Source organism: Myodes glareolus, chromosome 9 (genome assembly GCF_982192425.1).
Source record: "Myodes glareolus chromosome 9, mMyoGla1.1, whole genome shotgun sequence".
NCBI classification, from domain to species: domain Eukaryota; kingdom Metazoa; phylum Chordata; class Mammalia; order Rodentia; family Cricetidae; genus Myodes; species Myodes glareolus.
The window spans coordinates 5,500,650-5,526,174 of record NC_142034.1 but is presented as its reverse complement, the minus strand read 5'-3'; the positions used below and the strand labels follow the sequence as shown (position 1 = coordinate 5,526,174).

The following is a 25,525-nucleotide window of genomic DNA, read 5'->3' as shown; positions in this document are numbered from 1 at the left end:
TCAGAGTCACACTAGTGGGGGAGCTGGCTAAAACAGATGGTTTGCCCCGTCCCAGGGTCCCATCTAGGGAAGGAGGTTGTCTTGTTTTGTTTTGTTTTTGAGACAGGGTTCCTCTGTAGCTTTGGAGCCGGTCCTGGAACTCACTCTGTAGACCACCAGGCTGGCCTCGAACTCACAGAGATCTGCCTGTCTCTGCCTCCCAAGTGCTGGGATTAAAGGTGTGAGCCATCACCACCTGGCCAGAACAGCCATTTCAAATGGTCCATGTGCTGGGGACTCATTGCTCCAGATGAGTGGGCCTCTCTCTTGAGGCTGGCCCCTTTTCAGATCCCTTCCTGTATGCACAATGCACATTCTTCTTGCTTAGATTTTTTTTTCCTTCCCATGTGCTCAGTTTCTTTGTCCCACTGAGGCGGGAGCCTCCTGGGCCTGGGATCACCACCCCCAGCTCTGGTTCTTCCCTGAGTGCCCAAGCTCCCTTCTCTCAGTTACTGGTTCTTTGTTGGCTTGAGAGCTCATTTAGCTGAAGGTGGACTGGAACTTGCTGTGTAGCTGAGGATGACCTTGAACTCCTGAGCCTTCTGCAACTATCCACTCATGCTTCCGGCATTTCTGTGCCTTTCCTAGTGGGAGTTGGGTACTGGATTGCTGGTGTGCTCAGCTGATCCACCTTGTTGGGAGCCGGGCACTGAACTGCTGGTGTGCTCAGCTGACCTGCCTTTCCTAGCGGGAGCCGGGCACTGGACTGCTGGTGTGCTCGGCTGACCCACCTTGTTGGGAGCCGGGTACTGGATTGCTGGTGTGCTCTGCTGATCCACCTTGTTGGGAGTCGGGCACTGGACTGCTGGTGTGCTCGGCTGACCCACCTTGTTCCACTCTTCCTGCAGGCTCTTTGTCCTTGGCATCGGCTTCTTCACTCTCTGCTTCCTGATGACGTCTTTGGGAGGCCAGTTCTCCACCCGGCGCCTGGGGGACTCGCCCTTCACCATCCGCACAGAAGGTATCTGGAGGGCAAAGAGAACCAACAAGAAGTCAGAGGGGAGATACCGCTGAGCTCAGCCCCTGTGGCAGACTTTCGGGGACCCTGGCCTCTGAATATGTAATGTGTAAGGGAAGGGACTGAGCCTGCAGTGTGACATGCATGCTGTTTGGGCCCTGGCCCTGTCAGTGCTACCGGAATTCTCAGGCCTAGAAGGGGGGCCTCCCAGGTGTCAGAAGGGACCCCATGTTGCTTCTTTTCTTGGAGTGTCCAGGATGGTGTCTGAATACACCTGTCTCTTTGAGAGCCATGTTTGTAGGCGTGGTTTTCTGTCCTGCCAGCCCATTCCCAAATAAGCACACAGAGACTTCTTAATTATAAATGCTACTAACTAGCTCTTACAACTTAAATTAACCCATATTCCTTATCTACGCTCTGCCACCTGGCAGTACCTTTTTTCAGAACGACCCAATCATCTGCTTCCTCTGTATTTGGATCGAGATCCCCTCCCCTGTGACTCTGCCCTTTTTCTTCCCCCACGTTCACAAGTCCCGCCTAACCTCTATCTGCCTAGCTATTGGCCATTTAGCCCTTTATTAAACCAATGAGAACAAATATTCACAGTATACCAAAAGGTCGGTCCACAGCGCATGTTCTGTGCCTTTGACCCCAGCAGAGCTGCGGTGGGGACAGGCCTGCAAAGGGCTCACATGGTTCCTGTCTGAGCACCTGCGATGTTGGTCTCACCTGGTCCTTCTCTCTCCCTGACCTGCATGATGCTGGCTAGGTGTGGAATGGAGATGCAGAGTGTGGGCTTCTGGGACCAGACAGCTGTAGTCTACATCCCTAGTTACTAGCTGTGTACTGTTGCTGAGTTCTCAAGTCACAGGGAAGAGGAGAGGGGAGGGGTTGATGGAGTAAAGACCCTCTTGGGTGCCTGGTTGATCGGGCTGGTGAGCAGAAATCGCCCCTGACTCTGTGCTGCAGACCAGCTAGAAGGTGACTAGTTCTTGGCCCTGCCCCTCCTCCTTACACCACTCACAAGGCTGCTGGGCGTGAGATAAACGCCTGGGTTTGGCACAGAGTGCCACAGGGCCTCCTTGGGTCAGTAGTAGGAAGGAGGAGTATGGCGTGGTGGGGGGACTGAGGCAAGTGGGGCTTCTGGGGCTGTCAGTGTCATGAGGAGCTTTCCGCCTGTCTAGAGAGTCTCTTGGAAATCACCTCCTCGAGCTCCTGGTTCCCAGCGATGAGTACTGTAGGCAGCCTGAGTGGCACGCGTTGTCAGCTCAAGTGGGCTCCGAGTGGCGCTTATTGTACCATCTGGTAGCCATCCCCCAGCTCGTTCCTTGGCTTAGCACGAGTCTTTAAACTCGCAAGCGTTCTCAGAAGGCCGCTCATACTTGTCACCATCCGCCGTTCCAGTCAAGCGTGGCACCCTGTCTCTGACTTCCGGGGACCCCCTCAATATGTGAGCCTCGGTCCCCTTCTGGCAAGCAGGGTGGGTCACTGCCTCCCCAGGGTGAGCATGAGCCTGTGTTAAGATGCTTGGGGAGGAGATCCGGTGCAGTGACTGTGGAGTGAAGTTTCCATGCACACGTAGTGTGTATGCTGTGTATGGGGGGGGGGGGCTCCAGGGACGAGTGCTTAGGGGAGCAAGGGGACAAAGGAGGTGTGTGGGTCTCTACATGGGAGATGCTCAAGGGTTGAGGTTGGAGAAGGGTGCTGGGAAGGAGCCATAGGGGATAGATGGTTGGGGGCTCAGCCCTGAGAAGGATGCTTTGGTTCCCTGGGGATGTCCTTAGAAGTTGGTTTATCTATCTGGGCTTCAAGAACCTAGACCTCCAGCAAGTTAGGAATCTGATGGGTGAGAATAAAGATGTTTCAGGAATGGGCTTTGTGCCTGGGCTCTGGTTCTGCTCCCCAGCCTGAATGGCTGGAACCCAAGACAACACCACCACATCATGGTCCCTGCCCTGTCCCGTCCTGGCAGGGCTTTGGGAGGGGTCTATCTCAAGCCCTAGATCTCCTACCAGGGAAGGGAGAGACCCTGCAGGTTACATATGGTTACATGTGTGCGCACGCATGCACGTGCGCCTGTGTGCGCTCCTACAGGTGCTTCACATTTCTGAAGTCTCGTAGACACGGAGCACATCCACAGTTTGTGCAGCTGGACCCAGGAGCGGCACGTTCAGCTTCTGGAACACTCATCATTGCTCCTTCTAGTTTTTATAGTCCCTGGTGCGGCTGTGGGAGGCCCCTCCTCTGGGCCAGTTCACACTTCATGACAATAAAGTGGTCTGGTTTGGGGATGCAGTGTGACACGTCTCCTGCTGAGATCTGGACAAAAGTCGCTTGAATGGGGATCACTTGGAGAAGGTGGGACTTCTGGTTTGGGGAGGGAAGCACCTTTGGTGCCTCACATGTAGCAAGGCCCAGCCTAGTTCCTCCTCTCCCTCCTCCTAAGAGGGTCCTTACTTTCTCCCTCTGGGGTCAGACCTGAGCAGGTTGCCTTGCAGATATGAGCATGAGCTTCTCTAGGGAGCGTGCAGGCTAGAGGTCCCGGCTCAGCTGCTTGTGTCTGCCCTCAGACGATCCCTCGTGTCCTGGTTCTGCTGAACCAGGCAGGTCCCAGGATAGAGTGAATGGAGGGTGCTCCACGTTCTGGGGGTGGCTCTTGGAGACTGTCCAAGGATTTGGGGAGGGAGGGGTGACAGCTGGAAGAAGAGCCCCATTCGGCCTCCTGGGGCCTGTCCTGGTCTCTGCAGCCCAGAGCCCATACACCACAGCCTCAGCTGGGCCTGCAGCGGCTGTCCTATACAGGAACCAACATATCCTCATTTTCTCAACTGTCCAGACACCTAGTGCCAGTGTCTGCAAGTACCAGGGAGGGCTCTGTTCTCTGGCAGGTGGGGGCTTGACCCAGGTAAAAGGGAGGGATGGGAACACTAGAGAACGGGAGAAACAGCCACAGAGAGGGTGTCTGGGGAAGAGCTAGACTAGCTGGCCTCAGGGAGTAATAAAAACACCCGTCTCTCAATGTGGGGTCTATTCATATCTGCAGTATCCCAGCCTTCCTTATTTATATGGAAATCAGAGGGGACCGTGTATTAGCTCCCAGACTTACTGCTGGGGCCTCATAGTAAGATCATTTCGATTCAGTAAATGCCAAGAATGGGAAGTGACTCAGGGGAAGATGTGTCAGCTTGCTTTGCTGATAGTCCTGGGGCCAGTGGTGGCATCTGAGAGTGTGTCACTTGGGGAGGGCTTGCCTCCTGGCCTGCTCCCCTCTTGGGTACCTATGTTTGGCTTTAGCCTTAGCTCTCTCTTCAGCAAAAACACAAGCTTCTCAGCCACGATGAAGCCATGCCTTAGGGCTTTTGCAAGAAGAGAGGGCCGCTCCTGAGCCCTAGGAACAGGGGAGCAATCTTGCTGTCTTGGTTTAGGAACAGGAGAATGCCACAAGAATCATCCAAACTGGGTCTATCTCCTCAGCCAAAGCCATCATGAAACCTGGACAGTGGCCTCTTGCATGTCCCTACATCCTCTGGTTTTGGGGTCACACCTCCTGCTGACCTTTTATTAATTCCTGCAGTGAGGAGTAGACGCTGACCCCCAAACGCCTTCAGAGATTCTTGTGTGGGGGTGACCTACATTTCCCTGTTCATCTCTTCCTCTGATTTCTTGCTTCAGCAAAGGAACCAGCTTATGTCTCCTCTCCTCACTCCTTTAGCTTTCTGATCCAGTCTTGTTGGGAAGGGCACCCCGTTCTTCTTAAGTCCCTTGTCCAAAAGCCAAGTGTGTAGCCAGTCGCATGGGGGCAAGGAGGGTGGGTGCCGTGGGACAGGGGCTTCAAACGACTGCCGTGTACAGCAGACAGATTCAAACTCCTGCATCGGTGGCAGGGAGGCACCCCTCCACCCACCACCCCAGACACACACACACACACACACACACCATGGTTTTCCCTGTGCCCTTCTTCGGCCCTCGACCCTGTCTCTAGAACCCCTCTCTCCAGTCTTCCAGGCTGTTCCGGGAGACTGTCTTCCTGTGTGAGTGCACTGCACAGGGTCATTTATCTCTGTCTGCTCAGAGTCCCTGCTGTGCCCAGGCCCACTAGGGGCCAGGAGGAACAAAGTGAAATACTCCTTAAGAGATTCCAATGCCAGCTTTTATGGGATGCATTCCATTCCCCCATTTCTGCTTTCATGAGACCATCTCTCCCTTCCTTTTCTATTTCTTCTCTCTTCCTCCTCCCTGCTTCCTTTCCTGGGACTCTGATTTCTGTCAGTACCAAGAAGGAGACAAGAGGCTAGAACTACAAAACTCAACAACTTCAGATCCTGCCCCCCCCCCCCATTTTACCCAAGGAGAAACTGAGGTCAAGAGAAGGAAGTGACCTGTTCCCGTTAGGTCAATGGCAGAGCAGGGCTGGAGCCAAGGCTTTGGTTCTTCCTGCAGCCTGCCCCAGGCCTGCATATTACTCCCTGACTCATTTCAACTGTTGGTTTTTCCTGGTGATCTCCCCGTGGGCCCTCGGCAGTTCTGCAGCCTGGCTAGGAGAGCTGGTGCATGGAAGGGGCCTGTAATGGTGGGTGAAGGCAATAAGGAGGGGCAAGAAAGCCTGGGCAGGGCTAGGGGAGGGGCAGGGGGACTGGTGGGTCTCTTCAGGAAGTCAAGGCATGGGCATGTTCCTGCTGTACTGCTAGCCAGGCTGTGGGGGCCCTTCAGGCTTAAGTGCTCTGTCCAGTACATGGCTAAGCAGTCCCCATTCTAGGGTGATTAGCTATAGTTGATTTTCTCTTCTTCTTCTTCTTCTTCTTCTTCTTCTTCTTCTTCTTCTTCTTCTTCTTCTTCTTCTTCTTCTTCTTCTTCTTCTTCTTCTCCTTCTTCTCCTTCTCCTTCTCCTTCTTCTCCTTCTCCTCCTTCTCCTCCTTCTCCTCCTCCTCCTCCTCCTTCTCCTTCCTCTCTTTCTTCTCCTCCTCTTTTTCTCTTTCCTTTTCTTTTTTGGTTTTTCGAGACAGGGTTTCTCTGTAGCGTTGGAGCCTGTCTTGGAACCAGCTCTTGTAGACCACACTGACCTTGAACTCACAGAGATCCACCTGTCCCTGCCTCCCAAGTGCTGGGATTAAAGGTGTACACCACCACCACTGGCTTGTGCTCAGTCTCTTAACACTATAAGAAAAAAAAAAAACAACAAAACAACATTCACCTTCTTGGCATGGGAAGGCCTTTTGCTGTTTCTCTTACTGAGGGTCAGGAGAAACCATATCCTCCCTCCCAACCTACTCCTTCTCTTCCTTTCTTTCTTTGCCCCGCCCCCATCCCACATGACTCCTGGAACATCTCCATTTCCTTCCTCTCCCTCTCCTTTGTCCCTTCTCTTTCCACTGGTATCTCTTCAGACCCAGGGGCACGTCTCAAAAGGACACAAGTCCTCTGGCTCTGATGCTTCCTGAGTGAATGTCCTCCCAGCCAAGCAACTGTCATCTTGGGGAGTTCAACTGTGTCCCCTTGCAAAAGGATCGCCCCAGCTGGCCTTGTGGGCTGTTTTCTTCCTTATGGAGGGCTGAGGGGGGCAGGGGGTCATGAGCATCCAGCTGCTCCCTGCCATCTGTTGTGTGTAGCTCTGCCTGGGGGAACGCTAGGGTAGGTAGGGGGAGAAAAGAGCGGGGGGGGGCATCAATGTAGCTTCTGGGAAGTCCTCACCCCTGTTGGGTAAAGGTTTTGCAGGGGTGGCCTATGGGGAAGAGCACCCACACCTTTGTAGGTAACCTAACCTGTACTCTGAAAGGAAGCCCAATAAACTTCTTGGTTCCCCCACCAGAGTGAACTTTGGTAGAGCTGTGCCTCAGTTTGTGACGGGGACCTCCAGAGAAATGGGTAGCTATTGTCCTAGTCCCCCTCTGGGAAGGGATTTTCGTCAATAGATGCCTGGCTGCGAGTTCCCAGGTGAGGCTGAGATTCCTCCTGACTCCCATAGCCGCCCTCTGACTGCAGGCAGGCTCTGCTGGCAGGGGAGCCCAGCCTGAGGGGGTCTGTGTCAGTGTGGGGAATCAGGGACTGTCTGAGCCTGGGAGAAAAATGAACAGGGGTAGGGGGAGGTGAGTCCCGAATAGCCTGGACAGCCCTGAACATTGGCAGAGACACTGTCTTGCCCCTCCTCCGCTGGCTCACCACCATCTAGCTGCCTCTTCCCCCTCCCTCCTCTGCCTCTTGTTCTCAGTGGCTCTTGTTACCTGTGCACGATGCTGGGCTGCAGGCAGACCATGATATCCTTCCCCCGAGTCAGGGATGTTGATGCCAAGAACGGAAGGTTGACTTCCTCTCAGCCCACAAAGGGATCTGGTCAGACTCCATGTGTATCTTCCACAGTACTGCTTATCCCACGGAGGCCACTGGGGCATTCTGGTACCTTCTTCCTGAGAGACAATTGCTGTTGGCTGCCCTACTCCTCAGCTCTTTGTATTCTCATACGTGGGGTCAAACTTGCAGCTGTCAGCACCTGGGGCTGACGGAAAGTACCCGAATACGACCAGCACCCAGTAACTGATGGTGCATAAACGCCACAGCTGTGTTGTCAAAGGTGGGATGAGCTTTCTGGCTTTCCCAGTAGGGGAAGCAACAGAATAGCCGTGGGTTCCTTTCCTTTCCATCTCTTCTTGACTTCCATACGGGGCTCGCCTTCTTCTCTCAAATCAGTTACCCTAATCTTCACCTTAGAGTCTGCTTTTGGAGAGTCCAACAGTTGGCACCCCTTGCCCAGGTAGCCTGGAAGCATGTGGTTAGCGTCTTACTGGGTTCTGCCTATTTGTTGAGAACTTGACCCTGGAACTTTGAAGCCGAGCACCTTGTGTCCTGTGTGGCTGTCTAGAACATGCAGAGACACAGATTGCAAAGGCATGTGTTAATCCCAAAGGTGGGAGGAGAAAGACCATAGACTCAAACCATCATGGCCAAATTTACCAAATCAAGCAATTAAGTAAAGCAAGCTTATTTTTACTTGTGTACATGGATTGCCTCCCTCTAAGGTGGGGTTTGAGAGGAAGACAAGGTTTTTATAGCTCAGGGATAAGGGGTTTCTAAAAGGGGAATTTGGTGGACAAAAGAGACTGGCTTACTGGAGTAGAAAGGAAGTCATAACCTCCTGAAACAGACATGGTTGCAAGGTGGGCATAACAAAGTAGTCATAACAACAGGTGATCATAATAAGGTGGCCATAGGTGGTCAAAATATCATTTTGAAACAAAGATAGGGTTGCCAGATGGTTATTATACTTTTTGAAACAAAGACATGGTTGCTCTTTTCTGGACCAGGCAGCACAGAGCCATTTGTAGTTAAAGTTACGGGTGGGGCATAGCCTGATCCCTGAGCAACAGATTTCATCGTGAACAGGGATGAGTCTAGTTTGTCTTTACTGTAAGGTGGCTTTTAAACCTGAGGTGGAGACAGAAGGTTTGTCATTAGCAAAGAGAGGCTCACACGGGGCAGGCACAGCTGTCGGTGGAGGGCTAAGAAAGGAGACACTGAGGAAACTGGGGAGTTGTGGGGATCTTAGTGGGTGTACCCCACTTTCTCTCAGTTGATTCTTCACAGTGTCTGCCTGGCAGGGGGTGAAGGACTCACCCTGAAGGAGCCTGAGGCTCAGGACAAGATGGGAAGGGGGAAGTAGGGCTTCAAGCTGGGCATGGGTGGGACAAGGAATCTCACACTGGACCCCAGAGCACAGGATGACCACTGTCGGAATCATACAGGAAGAAAGCAGAACCCCAGGTGTAGGCGGAGGTTCACACCTAAGCCCAGAACCTCAATCAGTGGGCAATGCCATACTTACAGAAACCTGACTGGGGAGTCCTTGTTCATGCAAGGCATTAGGGGTCCAGGCCTGCCCTCCTACTGGGGCCTTCCTGACTCTCACAGACCCCTGGTGCCCAGAGCACCCCACAGGCTGCATCTCGAGTTCCATCGAATAGTCCACAAACCAGAAGCCAGAGAAATAGCAGAAGTCCCTCAGGTTACCCAGAGGGGAGGGGGAGGTTAGCCTGATAGATTGATCGTCTTCACGAGTAAGGTAAAGGGGTTCCTCTAGGGTGCATGGGTAGGAGGCACACTCTGCTGACCCCTTCCCTGAGGCAGCCTGGGAAGATGGAGCTAGGGCTGAGAGTGTGACTACCCCTGACCGTGCCCACATTCTGCCCACAGTGCCAGGTGGCTCCGAATCCCGTGGCGCCCTCCGCAAGATGAGTGACCTGCTGGAGCTGATGGTGAAGCGGATGGACATGCTGGCCAGGCTGGAGAACAGCAGCGAGCTGCACCGCACTGCCAGTGTGGCACACTTAGCTGCAGACAGGTGAGGAGACGGGGCGGGATGCAGGGTGAGGGGACGGGGCGGGACATGGGGTGAGGGGACAGGGCAGGACGCGGGGTGAGGGGACGGGGCTGGGCGCAGGGTGAGGGGGCAGGGTGAGGGGATGGGGCGAGACACAGGGTGAGGGACGGGGTGGGATGCAGGGTGAGGGACGGGGCAGGACGCAGGGTGAGGGGACGGGCTGGACGCAGGGTAAGGGGGCAGGGTGAGGGGACCGGGCGGGACGCAGGGTGAGGGGACAGGGCAAGACGCAGGGCAAGCAGTGGGTGCCCCTGGGCTCCTGGGGGTCCAGCATAGCCTCAAATGTATCTTTAGAGCTCAGCCTAGGTTCCCTTTCTGGTAAACTAGATAAACTTTAGATTGCAAGACACAGGGCTGGGGAGATGGCTCCGTGTGTAAAAACCCTTGCTGCTCAAGCATGAGGGCTTGAGTTCAAATCTCATCTCCTATATAAAACCTGGGTATAGGTGTGCACTGTGGGAGGCCAGGAGGACCACTGGGGCTCCAGCCTAGCTCCAGGTTCAGCGGGAGACCCTGTCTCCCGGGAATAAGGTGGAGGATGGTAGTACAGGATGCAGGCTTCTGGCTCTCTGTATGCAGACAGCATACTGGCATTTGAGTCCTCACTCTCTCCCGCCACCCCACAAAAATGTGAGGAAAAAAAAAAACACATCCAGAATGCAGCTTCCCCCTCCCACATTCAACAACCATTAACATTTTGTCATATCTGAGGATTGTCTTTTGTCCTCGTTAAATAAAATACCACAGGTGAAAACTGAAGGGCCCTCTTGCTTCTCCCTGGAGACAAGCAGGTCACACTTAGCGCTAAGCTTTCCCCAGTCTATCTTTTACACACACTTATCATGCTCATTATGAATGCATAGTGTGTGTGTGTGCGTGCACGCACGTGCGCATGTGTGTGTATTGAACTCTCTCTTTGTGTGTGTGTGTGTGTGTGTGTGTGTGTGTGTGTGTGATGAGCTGTCTGGCCCAGGGTGGCCTTGAACCTACAACCTTCCTTCTTCAGCCTACTGAGGACTGAGGCAGGGGAATTGTTAGTAGATCACCCTGTGATTGAAGTGTGAGCAGAGGTTTTTCTGTCCCGCCCAGTCCCGCAGTCACTTTTAAATAATCGTTCAGAGCCTTACTATTAATTGCAAAATATGCTTGGCCAAACAGCTCAGGCTTATTACTAACTAGCTCTTACCTTCAGATTAGCCTATTTCTATTAATTTATGTTCTGCCACATGTGCTCAAATCTTGTTCCTCTAGCGGCTGCCTGGCATCTTCCTGATTCTGCCTTTCTCCTCTCTGTGTCTCTGTTTGTTTTCTCTTCCAACTGTTATCTGCCTGGCTATAGGCCAGTTCAGCTTTTATTATCAACCAAGGAGAGTAACATATAGTCACAACATACAGAGGGGTTATCCCACGACAGTGAAGAGGGACATAATTCTTTGGATTGGTGTAGTGTTCCCTGCCATTTGGCCTTCCTGTTCTAGATTGCTGGTCATGGGCCACCCCTAAACTGGCCTGGCCAATTGAGTAAATGCCCTGGGCATCCAGATGGACACTATCGGGGTGCCCATGATAAGGGGACATTTAACTATGCAACACTGAACATATGGTGTCCTTATGGAATCACTTCTAGCACAATCACACCTCAACCCAACAAGTACTGTACAGGGTGTGTTAGTCTCTGCAGGGGAGAAACGGAGGCACAGACATCCAGAAGCAGTCAAAGTTGTGCAGCTAGGAGACACTAGGCCTGACCCCAAGACTCACCCTCAGAAACATGATGTTCCTGTCTGCATTCACCCCTTATGTGGCTCTGCCACGTGTGACTCAGGTTTGGTTTGTTGGTGGCACTGGAAGTTGAACATTTTACTTATTTATTGCGTGAGTGTGCATGAATGCAGGCCATGGCACACATGTGGAGGTCAGAGGGCAACTTGTAGGAGTCAGTCAGTTCCCTTCTTCTACTGTGTGGGTCTTGGGATCCAACTCTGGTCATCAAACGTGGCAGAAAGTGGCTCTACCCATTGAGCCGTCTTTCCACCTTTGTGGGACTTTCCATATTTGTGGATTTACAAACTAGGAAAGAAAATCTTTTGTTAGCTTGTGCTCTGTTTTGAGAGAGTTCTTCTCTCTCTCTCTCTCTCTCTCTCTCTCTCTCTCTCTCTCTCTCTCTCTCTCTCTCTCTCTCTGGGTTTCATGTAGCCCAGGCAAACTTTAAGCTCATTCTGTAGTTAAGGATGACCCTGAACTACGATCCTTCTGCCTCTGCCTCTCAAGTGCTGGGATTAGAGACCTGCACCACGACACCTGGTTTATATGGAGCTGGGGGTGGAACCCAGGGCTTTGTGCATGTACCAGCTGAACTGCTCCCTGGCCCCTGTGCTCTGGCTCAGAAATGTCTATGCTAGCATTACAGTGCTGGGACCAGGGCTTCAGGCAGGCATCCTGTGCAGTGCCTGCCACGGAGCTGTGTTCCCAGAGGGAGCCCTTCCCTCCTCCCCCACTGCAGGGAGCTCTGCATCCTTGGTACTGGTTCCCCACTTAGAGCTGATGCCACTTAGAGTTTAGCATCAAATGGAAAAAAGGAGAGAGCTGGGTATTGGGACTACCAAGAGCCAAAGTAATGAGCTACATAAAGCCCTATGTGGAGAGGTTGGCAATATCCCTTAAAGAGCACATGAGATCATCTCAGATACTGGCACAGGCTCCAAAGGATCGGTGGCTGAGTGAGTCAGAGGGGTGCTCTTTACACAGGTGATGAGGGAGGCAGCCATGAGGAGAGAGTGGAGGTGCTGAGAGCAGGGGTGCAAAGGCCCTGGGGTTGGTGTGTTGAGGGAGATAGGCCGTACGGAGGCTGATATGGTAGAGTGCTGAGTAGGGGGAGGGCTAATGGGGAGGTCCTGTGGGGCCGGGGCGTCAGCCAAAGGACACTGTTCTGAGAGGCACGCTTAGCTGCTCAGTTTATTTGCTTACTTATTTATATATTTTGCTTTGATTTTTGCTTGTATGTGTGGTATGCATACATGTGTATATGCGTGTACGGGTGCTTGAGTGTGCGAGTACATGTGGAGGCCTGAATGTGCCTCTTGTGGTTACTTTCTGCCTTATTCACTGAGGCAGGGTCTCTCACTGAACCTGGAGTTTACCGGTTCCTCTAGTCTACCTAGCCAGCTTGCCTCAGGGACCCCACGGCTGTGGAGCAGGTGCTTTAGTTTGGGTGTTTGAGAAAGGGTCTCACATAGTCCAGTATAGTCTTGAACTTGCAATGGACCTGAGGCTCACCTTGAATTTCTGATCCCCCTGTCTCTGCCTCCTGAGTTTGGGGACTATGGGTATGTACCACCACACCTGACTGGATTTACTCATTTTTCCTTTTTTAAATTTATTTTTTTATTTTTAATTCATTTGTGTGTGTGTGTGTGTGTGTGTGTGTGCGCGCGCGCGCCCTGAGATACAGGGTTGAATGGATATATTTAAAAATATATCTCTGGCTGCTGTGTAAAAAATGGATTATTCATTGGCACGAGCAGAAGCAGAGAGACTGCTGGGAAAGAGAAGGTGAGGGGGCTAAGGTGTCCAACTTCCTTGGGTGAACATGAGACTGTTTCCTCCTCTGTGTGGACTGCCATCACCCTGTGCCCTGCAGGCCTAATCCCTGTCCCTGCTTGGTGACTCAGCTCCACCTTCCATCCAGGTCCAAGGCCGCAGATGTGCTTTTCAGGGAGCAGAGCACCCCCACCCCCACCATGACTCCTGCTTAATGAACTGCACTGTTAAGGGTCCAGGGACCCAGCTTGGTAGAAGACCACAACCACCGATGCCTGCTTCTCCCACGGCTGGCCTGCCCCTCCCTCCACTCCTTGCCCTTCATCTGCTCCCTGAGAAGGAGGGAGCCCTGCGGGTGGGGGAGCGCGCGCCACCTCCAGGCTCTATCTCGGGGAAATAGCAGCCATCCATCATGACCAGCGGAGCCCATCAGACTCCACAGGCAGAGCTATAAATTACAGGGACCCTGTGGCTTTGGGACACAGGAAGAGAGGTGGGGGTGTGCCAGGGCTCATGGGAGTCTGGCGCTCACTCACACCAGCCCCATCCTGCCCCAGCCATCCTGGGGTTAAGCGTGATTAACCAGCCGGAGTCACTGGAAGCCCTCCCACCTAGGCTAGCCAACTGTTGCCGCCCGCCCTTGGATCCCCACTTCAGAATTATCTGGGGCTGTCCTCCTCCTGTCCTTCTGGAAGCTTCTGAGCTGCCTTACTTTCCACTGTGGTCGGTGTGTCCTTGGGGGAAAGCAAATTTGCTATTTTAGCCTAGGAAAACATAATTAGGCAGGCAGCTTTGAGGCAAACACCACTGTATTATGCATTCTACAGCCAAATAGCTGTGATCTTTGAATTTCCTGTCAGGCTCCTTTGCAGCGGCAACAGCTCTGAAGTTGGCGGTCAAGTATGTCTGTCTGTTGTTAGGGTCTGCAGAGTCTGGACTGGGGACTTCAGGGTGGGGAGAAGCTGTCCCAGAAGCTGGGAGTGGTACAGACAGACCATCTCAGCAGCCACACACCCTGTGGTGCCTGAGCCCAAGCCAGCGGCTCACCTGAGATGATCCTGTGGGAAGGAGCTACTTGGTTGGTGCTCGGAAAGGATGGTTACAAGGGTTGTGGGTATGTGCCAGCATGTCCACCCCTAAATGCTGGGCTATGAGTGTTAAGTGGGAAAGCAGGTTCTGAGTGTATAAATAGAGCCTTAGCGTAAATGTGGCACGCTCACTGTAAAGGACAGGGAGGAGGTATGTCGGCTTTTTTTTTCCCCCCCCTTTTTTTTTTTTGAGACAGGGTTTCTCTGTGTAATAGCCTTGGCTGTCCTGGAACTTACTTCATAGATAAGGCTGGCCTTAAGATCACAGATCTACCTGAGGTTAAATGTATGAGCCACCATGCCTAGCTATATAAACATTCCTTTTTTAGTTTAATTTAATTTTTTTTTTTTTTTGAGACAGGGTTTCTCTGTGTAGCCCTGGCTAGTCTTGAACTCAGAGATCTGTCTGCTCTGCCTCCTGAGTACTGGGATTAAAAACATGTACCATTGCCACCTGCATGGCTTACACCAACATTCTTGTTTGGAGAAAACAAAGCTTATTTTTGCAACTCTGTGTTGGTTGCTGTGCTGGGGCTGTGATTCAGGGGCCGCAGCCACAGGGAGGTCAGCTTCCTGGGGTCTGTGGTTGACTGCAAGGTGGGGAATGATTCTCTCTAGGATGACATCAATCTCAACTTTACAAAATGGGTTCCATTTTTCTCAAGTCCCGTCCGTCCTGGGGCCAGCTCTGGGTTTGACACAAGGATGACTGACAGGGAGACGCTTTTTGGTAAATTACACAAAGCTGGTCTTCCTTAGGGCTGGAGAGGGGCCAGGCTGTCAGGGAGGGATTATGGGAGAGCAGTGATGTCAGTGGCTCTTGATCACCTGAGGAACAGGCCCTCAGTGGGTCAGGGAGAGGAGGGGGCAAGTTCAAGATAGTCTGCAGGGAGCCAAAGTCAGGGGAGGGTCAGGAGTGAGAGCAGGGCCATAGCCAAGGCCCTGGGGCCAGTGGGCGTGGGGAGCTGAGGAGGGGTTGGGGCAGGAGGTCCAGCCAACCCTGGGTCCTTCCTGCTGTGTCTTCTAGGCTGTGTTCAGGCAGTGCCTCGGGCCTCTCGGGAAGTGTGCAGACCAGAGTGGCCCTAATAGTGGTCAGCCATCTTCTAGTATATCAGCGTCTCATCGTTGTGACAGATTTCCCCACAAAGGTCACTTCAGGAACGGAGGGCGTATTTGGCCCACAGTTCATGGAGAAAAATGTGTGGTCTCAGCGGGGTAAGGCCACTGGTCACGTTGAGTCCACCATCGAGAGGGAGAGAGATGGAAGCTGGCGCTCGCCTTGCGATCTCCCTTTTACTCAGTGAGGACCTCAGCCCGTGCAGTGGTGCCACCTACATCAGGGTGGGTCTTTCACCTCAGCTAACCCAATCTAAAAACTCCCTCTGGGGCGCGCCTGGAAGTTCGTCTCCTAGGTGACTCTGGAGCCTGTCAAGCTGATGAGTTCATTTGAGGCATCCGGGTGAACCGTCCTTTCTCTTCCCACTGAGGAAGGGGCAGGTCAACCTCATCCCATCTGTTTGCAACCTTCAGACCCCCTCATCAGAGGATGGGGCTGGGGTGAGTGGAGTCAGAAGAGGCCAGGAGGAAAGGTCACGCTACACAGGCATGTCCCACATCCCGTATAGCGTGTGAGATACCGGGAGGCACAGCACACGTCTGTCTCCAACAGTGTGTGTTTGTATGTGTGTGTTGCTGTATAGTTTTGCAGGCGCCCAAATACGTGGGTTTCTGTGTTTTAAAAGCACATTGTTTCATGATACAACTATTCCCAGTGAGCTTGCTGGCCAGCTGCAGGGAAATCAATGTTCCTCTTAATTGACTATAACCCTCGTCAATCACAGAGGAACTCAGGATTAAACCTCCATCTCTAGGCAGCATAGACAGCCACTGCTGGGGCAGGGGGTTTGGAAATGGCCTTGTGGAACTGAGCCTTTGAGGGCTTTGTTGGGGGCAGGCCTGGAAGGAGCTGAAGATTGGAGCAGTGGTCTGGTAGGAAGCAGAATTCCCTGCTGGGTCCTGTCCTGCCCCTAAGTCTGGAAGTCATAGAGAATGGTACACCCTGGGCTGGGGTATCTCCAGAGCGCCTGGAGGTAACGGGCCTTTGATGTTGCCTGCCTCTCTGTTGGGGTATCCAAGAACAGTTCCCAGCATGAACCCTGCTGATCAGGGAGGCTGGTATCTGAGGCCTAGCTCCCCTTTCTCTATTTCCTGAACCAGGACTGTTTGGTGTGGGGACCAGCATGTAGGGTAGGAGCTGAGGAAGGTGTCGCAGGCCTTGATTTCCACTACATCTGACAGATATGGAGGGGTGCAGCCAGCGCAGGCCCAGGGTGCCATCCTCCTGACTCTCCCATCGCTAGCCTGTTGTGTGAACCCAGGAAAGTCCCTTTATCAGCTCTGGGCCATTCCCCAGTCAGAGCTATAAAATAAAGGGACATTGGGGAGATTTGGGGTCCTGTCCTAGGATTTTGGACCCTGAACAGTCTCTTGAGGTCCCTCTGCCCACAGAGGAACTCTGCGACAGGTTTGGGCACCCCTGTCAGTATGGGAATCCGTGATCTTCTCTCTCCACCGCCTCTCAGAGCTGTTGTCTCAGGTCCATCACCAGATGCTGTCACTAGAAGAGAAGTCTGGGGGTGTCTGGCATTTTCCAGCCAGGACCACATGCAAGGTGGCCCTGGGTCCTGGTAGCACATTGTGGACTCAGTGGACTTTGTTTTAGAGCCAATGAACGTGAAAGGTAATGATTATGTATGTGCCTGTGGGCACAGTTACCCCTCCCAGACCCCGACAGCGACGATGTCTAGGCTACAGATGAGGACCTGGGCTCATAAAGAGCAAGGACCGCTCCTGATCACATGCTGAAGGGGCCCAGCGAGGCCGGCTTTGCCTGCACAGGAGAGCCAGTGCGGTCCTCCAACTGCCACATTTGTTGGGGATGGGGGTGAAGAAGGACCTGCGATCCCACCAGGGTGACTTTGGAGGTCTCCGGCCCCTCCCCTTCATACCTGTCCAGGCTGGTGAGGGTTCACACTTTGATCTCTTTCCATGCAAACACCTAAAGAGGGAAAGAGAGAAGAAAATGAAATACACCACCGTTAGGATCAAAGGACTCCAGGTCACTGATCCAGCTGGAGGGAGCCCTGCTGATGGCCCTGTGGGGACAGCATGGTTGTTGCCAAGGAAACCCTTCAGAGCAGTTTTGGCTTTTGCTGCCTGCCTTGGGGGTGGTCGCATCTCAAGGGCTTCAGTCTGTACCAGCCTGACCTTTTCTTCAGTCCTGGCCTTACTGAACGTGGTCCCTCGTGAGTGACAGGGTACCCTTCTGCCTGTCTCAGATCTTCTCTGTGGCACCTCCTCCTTGGAGGTGTAAGGACCCTTACTGTCTCTCTCTCTCTCTTTCTCTCTGTCTCATTTCTCCCAGGTCTTCAACTATCTATACAGTGGAGGATGACTTTGAACTTCTGATCCTCCTGCCTCTACCTCCCAAGCGTTAGAGTTACAGGCTTGTCCCTGTGTCCAGTTTATGTGATCCTGGGGGGTCAAACCCTGGGCTTTGTGTCTTTGAGGTGAGCACTCTATTGATTATGCCTCAGCCCTCCCCTCCCCCCTTTTTTCCTTTTCTACCTGGGCATTTCCCAAGTCCCAGGTCTGGGCTCTGAGGCCTGAGATTCTGCTTTTATTGCCATTTGTGGAAAAGTGCCTCAGTGTGAGGCGCCTAATCGTCTATTGCTTGGAAATAGAAAGCACTGTGTGAAGGGCAAGTCCAGTGTAATAATAGTGACGCCAATGGTTTTGTTTTGAACGGCTTGAACTTGTTGAGTCCAGCAGATGCCAGGGCACTATTTAGAGCCCGTGCTGGTGATCTGTGTTATGCAAAAACGACTTATGGTAGGAGAATTGCTGAATCCTTCAAAAAGTTCAGTTTTTCTCCGCTGAGCCTTCACTGTTTCCTCTTAGGGGTAGGTTGTCTGCTTAAATAGGGAGGACAAGCACGCCAGCAGAACTGGGGAGGTAGCACAGTGGTAGAGCACTTGCCTAGGATGTGCGAGGTCACAGGTTCAATCCTCGGTAAGTTCCCACTCCATGCCAGCTTGAATCCTCGCGGTAACTTTGCTTCGACACCCGAGTTCCGAGAGGTTGTGTAACCCTCCCAAGGTCACACCGCAGTGGGAAGCCAGGCTTTCTGTCTAGGTCCGCTGGCTCTCAGCTTCACTGCTCCCAAGGATCTAAATAATGTGTCCAGTCACTGGCTAGGCTGGGAGGTCAGCTGATGCCTCTGTCCCCCAGTGATAGCCACAGCGGTGACACTTGAGATCTGTCAGAGAAGCAGCTGGAAAAGAGCTTCCTAATGGATGGAGCCAGACAGGCTGAAGGAATGAAAGCGACTTTCTTTGTCCAGTGGATGGTGGTTGGTTTGTGTCACAGAGTCACTAGATGAAGTGGCTCCAAGCCATATGACAGGAAATAACCAGCATTTCATTTACTTCCTCCCAGTTCTAGGGGCCGACGTCTGAGGCTGGGGTGCACTCCTTGGACTCTGGCTAGATCCTAGCTAACCAGGAAAGTGCCAGCCTTGGCCTGCATCACTTCAGGCCCACCTGCCCCTTGGCTTTTGCTGGGAGACACACAGACGCACCCATTTCACCCAGAGAGGGCACCCACAGACCAAATAAGTCCATCCAAGTCGGTATGGATCTGCATACAGGAGAAGCAAGGGTGACTCCGGCAGCTGCGACACTGAAAAGGCCCATGTCAGCATGGGTGACAACTCACAAAACTATATCCCCGTCCAAGTCAGCCTTCCCCCTCCTCTACACTCTTGCACCCCTAAAGCCATGTCCATTTGTCAGGGTCAGGAGCAAGTGAGTGGCTAGAGTCTCCAGTGAGGATCTGATGATACCTCTCTTATAAGCAAATGTTAAAGCGGGGACTGTGTGAAGGTCTTGTGCTGTTGGTCACATGACTCTCATTTCCAGATGGCAGCATTTTACTGTACCCTGTCTATCCTCATGTGGCTCTCCCCCTCACTGTCACATGACCTCTTGACAAGAACCCCAGTTATTGGATTTAGTGTTACCCCTAATCCAGCATGATCTCATCTTCTCTAATCTCAAAGGACCCCACTCCCAAGTGGAGCACATTCCAAGTTTGTAGGAGGACGTGAGTTTGGGGCGATGCTACTCAGTGTACAGTGAGGGGTCCCTGGTCACACACCCATGCTGGCAGCATTGGGCTCTGTGTATGAAGGCCATCCTGCCCTGAGGACTCAGGACTCTGCTGGGGATCCCAGGCAGGCCCTGAAGCCTGGGAAATGATGGGGTTCTGTGGGGGGGTGGTGGAGGCAGGCAGATGGAGAGATGCCTACAGGAAGGTGGCTCTGTGGGGGTGAGGTGAAGTCAGTTTCACACCTGCCGGAATTCCTGGCTGTCTCTGGTGTGAGCTGTGTGGCCCTTTCCAATCCCCGTTAACCCCCAATCCTGACAGGAGTCAGGAGCATAGACTCAGCGGCCCTGTGGGTCAGCAACCTGACCTGGCAGCCGTGGAGGCACCACAGCCTTGTGTGTTAGAGCACCTCTTCGATCACGTCAGTCCTGGGTTAAATCCCCAGCATCCTACAAACCAGACATGGTGACCCATGCCTGCCATCCCAGCATTTGGGAGGGGAATGCAAGGCAGCATCCATCTGGCAGAGATACTGTCCTGTCCCTTGTCCGTGCAGAGGACAGCCCAGTTTGCCTGTGAAATTCCTTAGTGCTTGTCACTCTCTGCAGGTGAGGGGAAGAAGGGCAGGTGGTCGGACATGGCGGTTTGCTACCTAGGTCCGCTATGGTTCCTTCTCTGGTAGGCAGGTCACCCAGCCTGTGAGAGGTGAGGTTTGCATGCCCAGGTTGGAAAGACCCTTCAGACCAAGTACCTGAATAGGAATAAACAGGTCGTAAGCAGCAGTGTGTGTGTGTGTGTGTGTGTGTGTGTGTGTGTGTGTGTGTGTGAAGCCAGAAGGCAAGGTGAGAATCAAAGCAAGTGAAGTGAAAGCGTTGAGAACCAGCGACTTCCTGGAGAAGGCCCCGGGCCTGTGCTTGACAGGCAGATAAGGCCCGCAGAGTGGGCTCTGTCTCAATAGCAGCTTGTGCAATGAGATTAATGCTGCATAGAACAACTGATACAATTCCCAGAGCCCTGGCCAGCAATCAACGAGGAAATAAATTCTCTGAAAATCAAAGTGGCCCCATACTGATAGAGGAAAATAGAAGGCTTAGCATCCGCGGCTAAAACTCTTTGAAGATCAGGGGAGGTGGGCTGGAGTTGTGGCTCTGTGGGTAGATTGCCTGCCAAGCCCCAAGCTCCAACCCCAACACCACATGGACCTGACTTGGAGGTGCATGTCTGTAATCCCAGCATTTAGGAGGGGAAGGCAGGAGGATCAGAAGTACAAGGTCATCCTCCACAACTTAGTAAGCTTGAGTCTAACCTGGGCTACATGAGACTCTCAGAAGAAGAGAAGGGAGTTGGGGGAAGGTGACTGAAGAGACGGCACCGTGGTAAAGATCACTCGCTGCTCCACCATGAGGTCTAGAGTTCAGACCTTTGCACCCAGGCTGGGCTGCTCACAAGTACCTATGACTCCAGTTCCAGGGAGCTAATGCCTCTGGTCTCTGCAGGTACCTGCACACACATGTGTGCATACACTGACACAGACATGTGCACACATGGTCTCACTCTGTAGTCCTGGCTAACCTGGAACTCACTGTAGTAGCCCAAGCTGGCCTTGGACTCACAGTGACCTGCCTACCTCTGCCTTCTGAGTGTTGGAACCAAAGCATGTGCCACTATACCAGCAAATAAAATAAATCTTAAAAAATCAGTAAAGGGGGTGGGGCTAGAAGGATGGCCCAGCAATGAAAAGCTCAACATACTGTCACGTGCCTATTATGCCAGCCCTGGGGACGCAGAGACAAGAGGATCCCTAGACCTTGCTTCCCAGTCCATCTAGCCAATCAGGAAGCTGTAGGTTCAGTGAGCAATACTTCCTCAAATTATAAACTGGAAAGTAGTAGAGGAAGACACCAATCGACTCTGCCCCGCCCCCTGAACCTCACCAAGAATGTGCCCTTAGGAAACCAACATTAGTTCACTGGTGGGTGCCCAAGTTGCTGGGTGTGGAATGTGTCTTGACGTGATGAACAGACTCTGGTGAGCTGGCTGTGCCTAGGAGGAGGCCTCTGTCACCTGGGGGTTCCTGGGCTCATCCGCTCATGGTCTTGGCAGGAAGACAGACATTTCTTTGTCTTCTTCAGTCTCAGGTGCAGTGTCTTACCTACTCAGCACTCTGTAAACCCACCCGGCCCCTGCAGAGGTGGGCTTCCCTGCTGTGTGCAAGGTGTGTGTTGATGGAGGCAAGCTCCGTTCCACCTCAGCTGATTTCCTCTGTGGCCTCTGCCGATTGTCCTAGACCATGGAAAGGCCACACGGGCGCTCATGGGCTCACCTCCGGCTCTCCCCTCCCCTCTAGGCTCACCCCTGGGGCTGGCCTCATTGAGAGGATCCAGGCCATTGCCCAGAATGTGTCTGACATCGCTGTGAAGGTGGACCAGATCCTGCGCCACAGTCTGATTCTGCATAGCAAGGGTGCGTCATGACCAGGACACTGCCCTGTGTCCCCAGAGGCCAGTGCCCTGCTGGATAAGGCAGAGCCTCCAGGAGGTCCCATTCCTCTGGTAATGCTTGCCTGGTTCTTGGGGGCCCTACTTGAGGCTTTCATCAGGGGGATTTGGTCGAGCACACCTTGACCTGCCTGAGGGTGTGGAGGACCAAGTGGGTCCCTGCAGTTCCAAGAGTAAGGCCACCATTCCTTTGGGTTTGGGGAAAGCTGGAGGCTTCTGCCCAACCGCCGTCGTTGGGAAAAGCAAAGGTTTATTTGGTGGGGAGCCTGGGGTGGGGCTGTCCAGGGAACTGCCCTGTAGCTGTTTGAGAGAGCTCGCCATACTGAGCCTGGAGGAGGCTGAGTATGTGGAGGAGGGTAGCTCAGACCCCATGATTGTGGGGTGGGAGACACCTCAGGTGGAGGAGGCAGGGGTGGCTACTACTGTGTCTCACCTCAGACCACTCCACCTCTCTCTGTCTGTGTGGCCGCGTTCAGGCCCCAGTGCCTCAACAAGCTTCCCTCTTTTCTTTTTTGCAGTATCTGAAGGTCGGAGGGACCAGTGTGAAGCGCCCAGTGACCCCAAGTTTCCTGACTGCTCAGGGAAAGTGGAGGTGAGGCCTAGAGCTCCCCCCTGAGGCAGGGTGCAGACAGGTGGAGGCTCCTCCTCAGGACTCTTCCCAGTCCAGCTCAGCTCTGGATTTCTGCCCCAGCTGGGCCTCTTGTTGACCAGGTCCCTAGCTCAGCACAAACTGGTGACACCTGGACTCAGAAAAATGCTTTCTGCACTGAGCCTACAATCTGATCACCAACCCGAAGCCCTTTGGGGCCAGTCACCCTCAGGGGCTTTGGCACTTTCTTACGGCCACCTAGAGCTGCATTCCGACATCCTTCAGTCAGTCTGTCCTTGGTCCTCCTTGCCCGACTCATGGCTGTTGGACCGAGGGCTCTTCGTCCCTACCTCCAGGGGCCACTTCTGACTGCACAATGTCCCTGTATACAGAGAGCCAATCCGTAGCCTTAAAGCCAACTCTCCTCTAGCTCTGAACCTGTAGGGGGCGCTGTGGAGCAACAAACTCCATCTTTAGGGAGCTTGTGGGACCCCTGTAGAAAGAACTTCCCTGGCCCTGGTCTCCATGTAGGATACTTTATGGTCCTGATCTCTAAGTGACAAAGACAAGGGGGACTTGGACTGTGGCTGCTGAACCTCCTGGATCTTTGCACTGGTGCTTGTCCCCTTGACGTCCAAGACTTGGGTCTTAGGCCCTCTTCTGCAAGACCTTGGGGAAGGTAACCCACCTCTTTTTCTGGTCCTCAGCGGCAAAGGGCTGATCTCGGACCAGGTTCCCTGGTCCAGTTGTAGGTTTCTACTCTGCTGCAGCATCTTTAGGTTGGGGCACGCCTCCCAGCTCCTGCACAGCCTGGAAGATCTTGGGGTACCTGCGGTTGTGGGAGTCTATGAGGTGATCTGTGGGTGGGTTGCTGGCTTCCTGCTCAGGCCTGACCTTCTTCACAGTGGATGCGTGCCCGGTGGACCTCGGACCCCTGCTATGCTTTCTTTGGAGTGGATGGCACCGAGTGCTCCTTCCTCATCTACCTCAGTGAGGTTGAGTGGTTCTGCCCTCCGCTGCCCTGGAGGAACCAGACAGCTTCCCGGAGAGCCCCCAAGGCCCTTCCCAAAGTCCAGGTAGGCCTTGGAAGTGGATATCCTCAGGGGCAGTGGGAGGGAACCTCAGTCCTTCCACCTGCTCTGTTCCCATGGAATGGAGCTCCCAGCTCCGTCTGCTGAGAGTCCCCAGATCACCTTCTATGGAATCCTGTCTGGGGAGCTTGCTGGAGTCCTGGAGTTGTCCCTTACTGGGTTAGAATAACAGTAATCCAAGCTGTCATGTACTGAGTGCTTCCTGCCTTAGGGCCACTTTATTTGTCCTTCTGTGGATCTAGTTAATGGGAGAAGACTCACAGGCCTGGAGAGTTAACAGGTTCAAGGCATCATTGACTGTAGTACCACTGAAAGACAGTGCAGTCCCTGGTTACATAGAGCTGAGCAGCTCCCCGGGAGGACACAGGGAATGTGGTTAATGGGAGCTGGGCTGGGATGTGAGCCCTGGAAGGAGAGCGCAGATCTCCTGCCCTGATGCTGGAGCAGGTACCCACCTTACGGTTGGTACCAGTCTCCATTCTAGGAGAGCAAGGGACAGGATGGTGAAGGTATGGTTGGGGACTGAGAAGGCTGGCATGTGGCTCCATCCCAGGCAGTGTTCCGGAGCAATCTGTCACACCTCCTGGAGCTGATGGGCAGTGGGAAGGAGTCCCTCATCTTCATGAAGAAGCGAACCAGGAGGTTCACTGCCCAGTGGACCAAGGCTGCCAAGCACCTGGCGCAGAAGCTGGGGGACACCCGGAGGGACCAGAAACAGGTGTGTCATCCTCTCAGGGAATGCTTGGATGAAGTGCTCACAGCCCTGGGGTGCCAGGTGGGCACAGGCATGAGGTTCCAAGTAGATACGAAATTCTGAGTGGGAATGAGTGTGGGGCACAGGGTTCAAGGGGATTACAGGTTGACCGGGGTTCTGACTGGGCATGGTGAATGTTCTCAGACCAGGGATCACAGGTCGACCGGGGTTCTGACTGGACATGGTGGATGTTCTCAGACCAGTGGCATTAGATTCAGATAGAGAACTTGATGGAGACAGGGAGCCTCTGGTCCTTCTCTAGGCTGGGGCAAGATGCTCAGTCCCTGGAGGTCCTGCATCCTTAGGACACTTTTATCAGGTCAGGCAGAAAGGTTATAGGAGTCTGGGGATAACAGACTGAGGAGGGCTTGTTGGCCCATCTGTCCATGTAGTAAGGAATTACATGCTTGTCACCTCCCCCTCCATTTCCTTCAGAGTCCTTGCCATTTCATAAACTCTCTCTTGCCTATGTGTACCATTGTCCACCTCTTCCATCTGCAAAGTGAGCTCTGAGGCAATTGCACAGCCGCCTCATTGACTACAGCCCCAGTGTTCTGTGTCTAAAAGTGGTCTGGAGACCCTGTGTGCTGTGGATGGTCTTCTGGGGTGTTCCTGGGGGCGGGGTGGACAGACCTAAGAGCTGCTGCTGCTGCTGACCTCCTATGTCCTGCTCACCTAGATCCTTGTCCACATCGGCTTCCTGACAGAGGAATCTGGGGACGTGTTCAGCCCACGGGTGCTGAAGGGCGGGCCTCTGGGGGAGATGGTGCAGTGGGCTGACATCCTGGCCGCTCTCTATGTGCTGGGCCACAGTCTGCGGATCACAGTCTCCCTGAAGGAGCTGCAGAGGTGAGTGCCCAGAGAGCCATTCACATTCTGGTGGGGTGGGGGTGGGGAAAGGAGAGCCCAGCTGACCAGCTGATGCTCCATCTGCAGGGCCCACAGCCTGGCTGTGGTCTTCTGTCAGATGCTGACCCTCCCTGGTTCCGTCCTCCACCTGCTTGTCTGCTTCCTACTCCCTGCTCCCTGAAGACGCCTGTGTGTATTTCGAATGCATAGAGGAAGTATGCTTGTTTAACGCTGGTCCTCAGGCTTCTGACCTCTGCTGGGACTGACACCAGGGTCTGGTTTGTGCTCAGAGGCTAATGCCTAGTGTCTTGCTTGAGAGAGGAGCTTCACACGCACATGGGATCTCCTCCACCTGCCTTCCTCGTGGGTTGGGCATAGTCTTCAGGGCATCTCTTCCAGAGCTGGGCTCATTGGTGGGTCTATGGGGATTGACTAGTAATGCTGACTTTCCCAGGGCTGGGCTTGTTGAGGAAGAGGGTCTAAAAGATTGTTTGACTGTGAGAATTTGGGGGGATCCAGGGAGTAGGGATATGTGGGATACCAAGGGATTGGAGAGAGAGAGAGAATCAGATAGACAGACAGACA

The 25,525-nt window shown here is 53.4% G+C and overlaps 1 protein-coding gene across 1 annotated transcript in view; it reads left to right on the top strand.

The window, feature by feature from the left end:
• Positions 1 to 25,525, top strand: part of Mgat5b (alpha-1,6-mannosylglycoprotein 6-beta-N-acetylglucosaminyltransferase B) — a 66,308-nt gene that overhangs the window by 3,480 nt on the left and 37,303 nt on the right. The window contains exons 2-8 of the mRNA XM_048451912.3: positions 888 to 1,000; positions 9,179 to 9,326; positions 21,507 to 21,622; positions 22,176 to 22,249; positions 23,152 to 23,322; positions 23,891 to 24,055; positions 24,771 to 24,940. Coding sequence (XP_048307869.3) covers positions 888 to 1,000; positions 9,179 to 9,326; positions 21,507 to 21,622; positions 22,176 to 22,249; positions 23,152 to 23,322; positions 23,891 to 24,055; positions 24,771 to 24,940 — 957 coding nt within the window. The remainder of the gene's footprint in view (positions 1 to 887; positions 1,001 to 9,178; positions 9,327 to 21,506; positions 21,623 to 22,175; positions 22,250 to 23,151; positions 23,323 to 23,890; positions 24,056 to 24,770; positions 24,941 to 25,525) is intronic.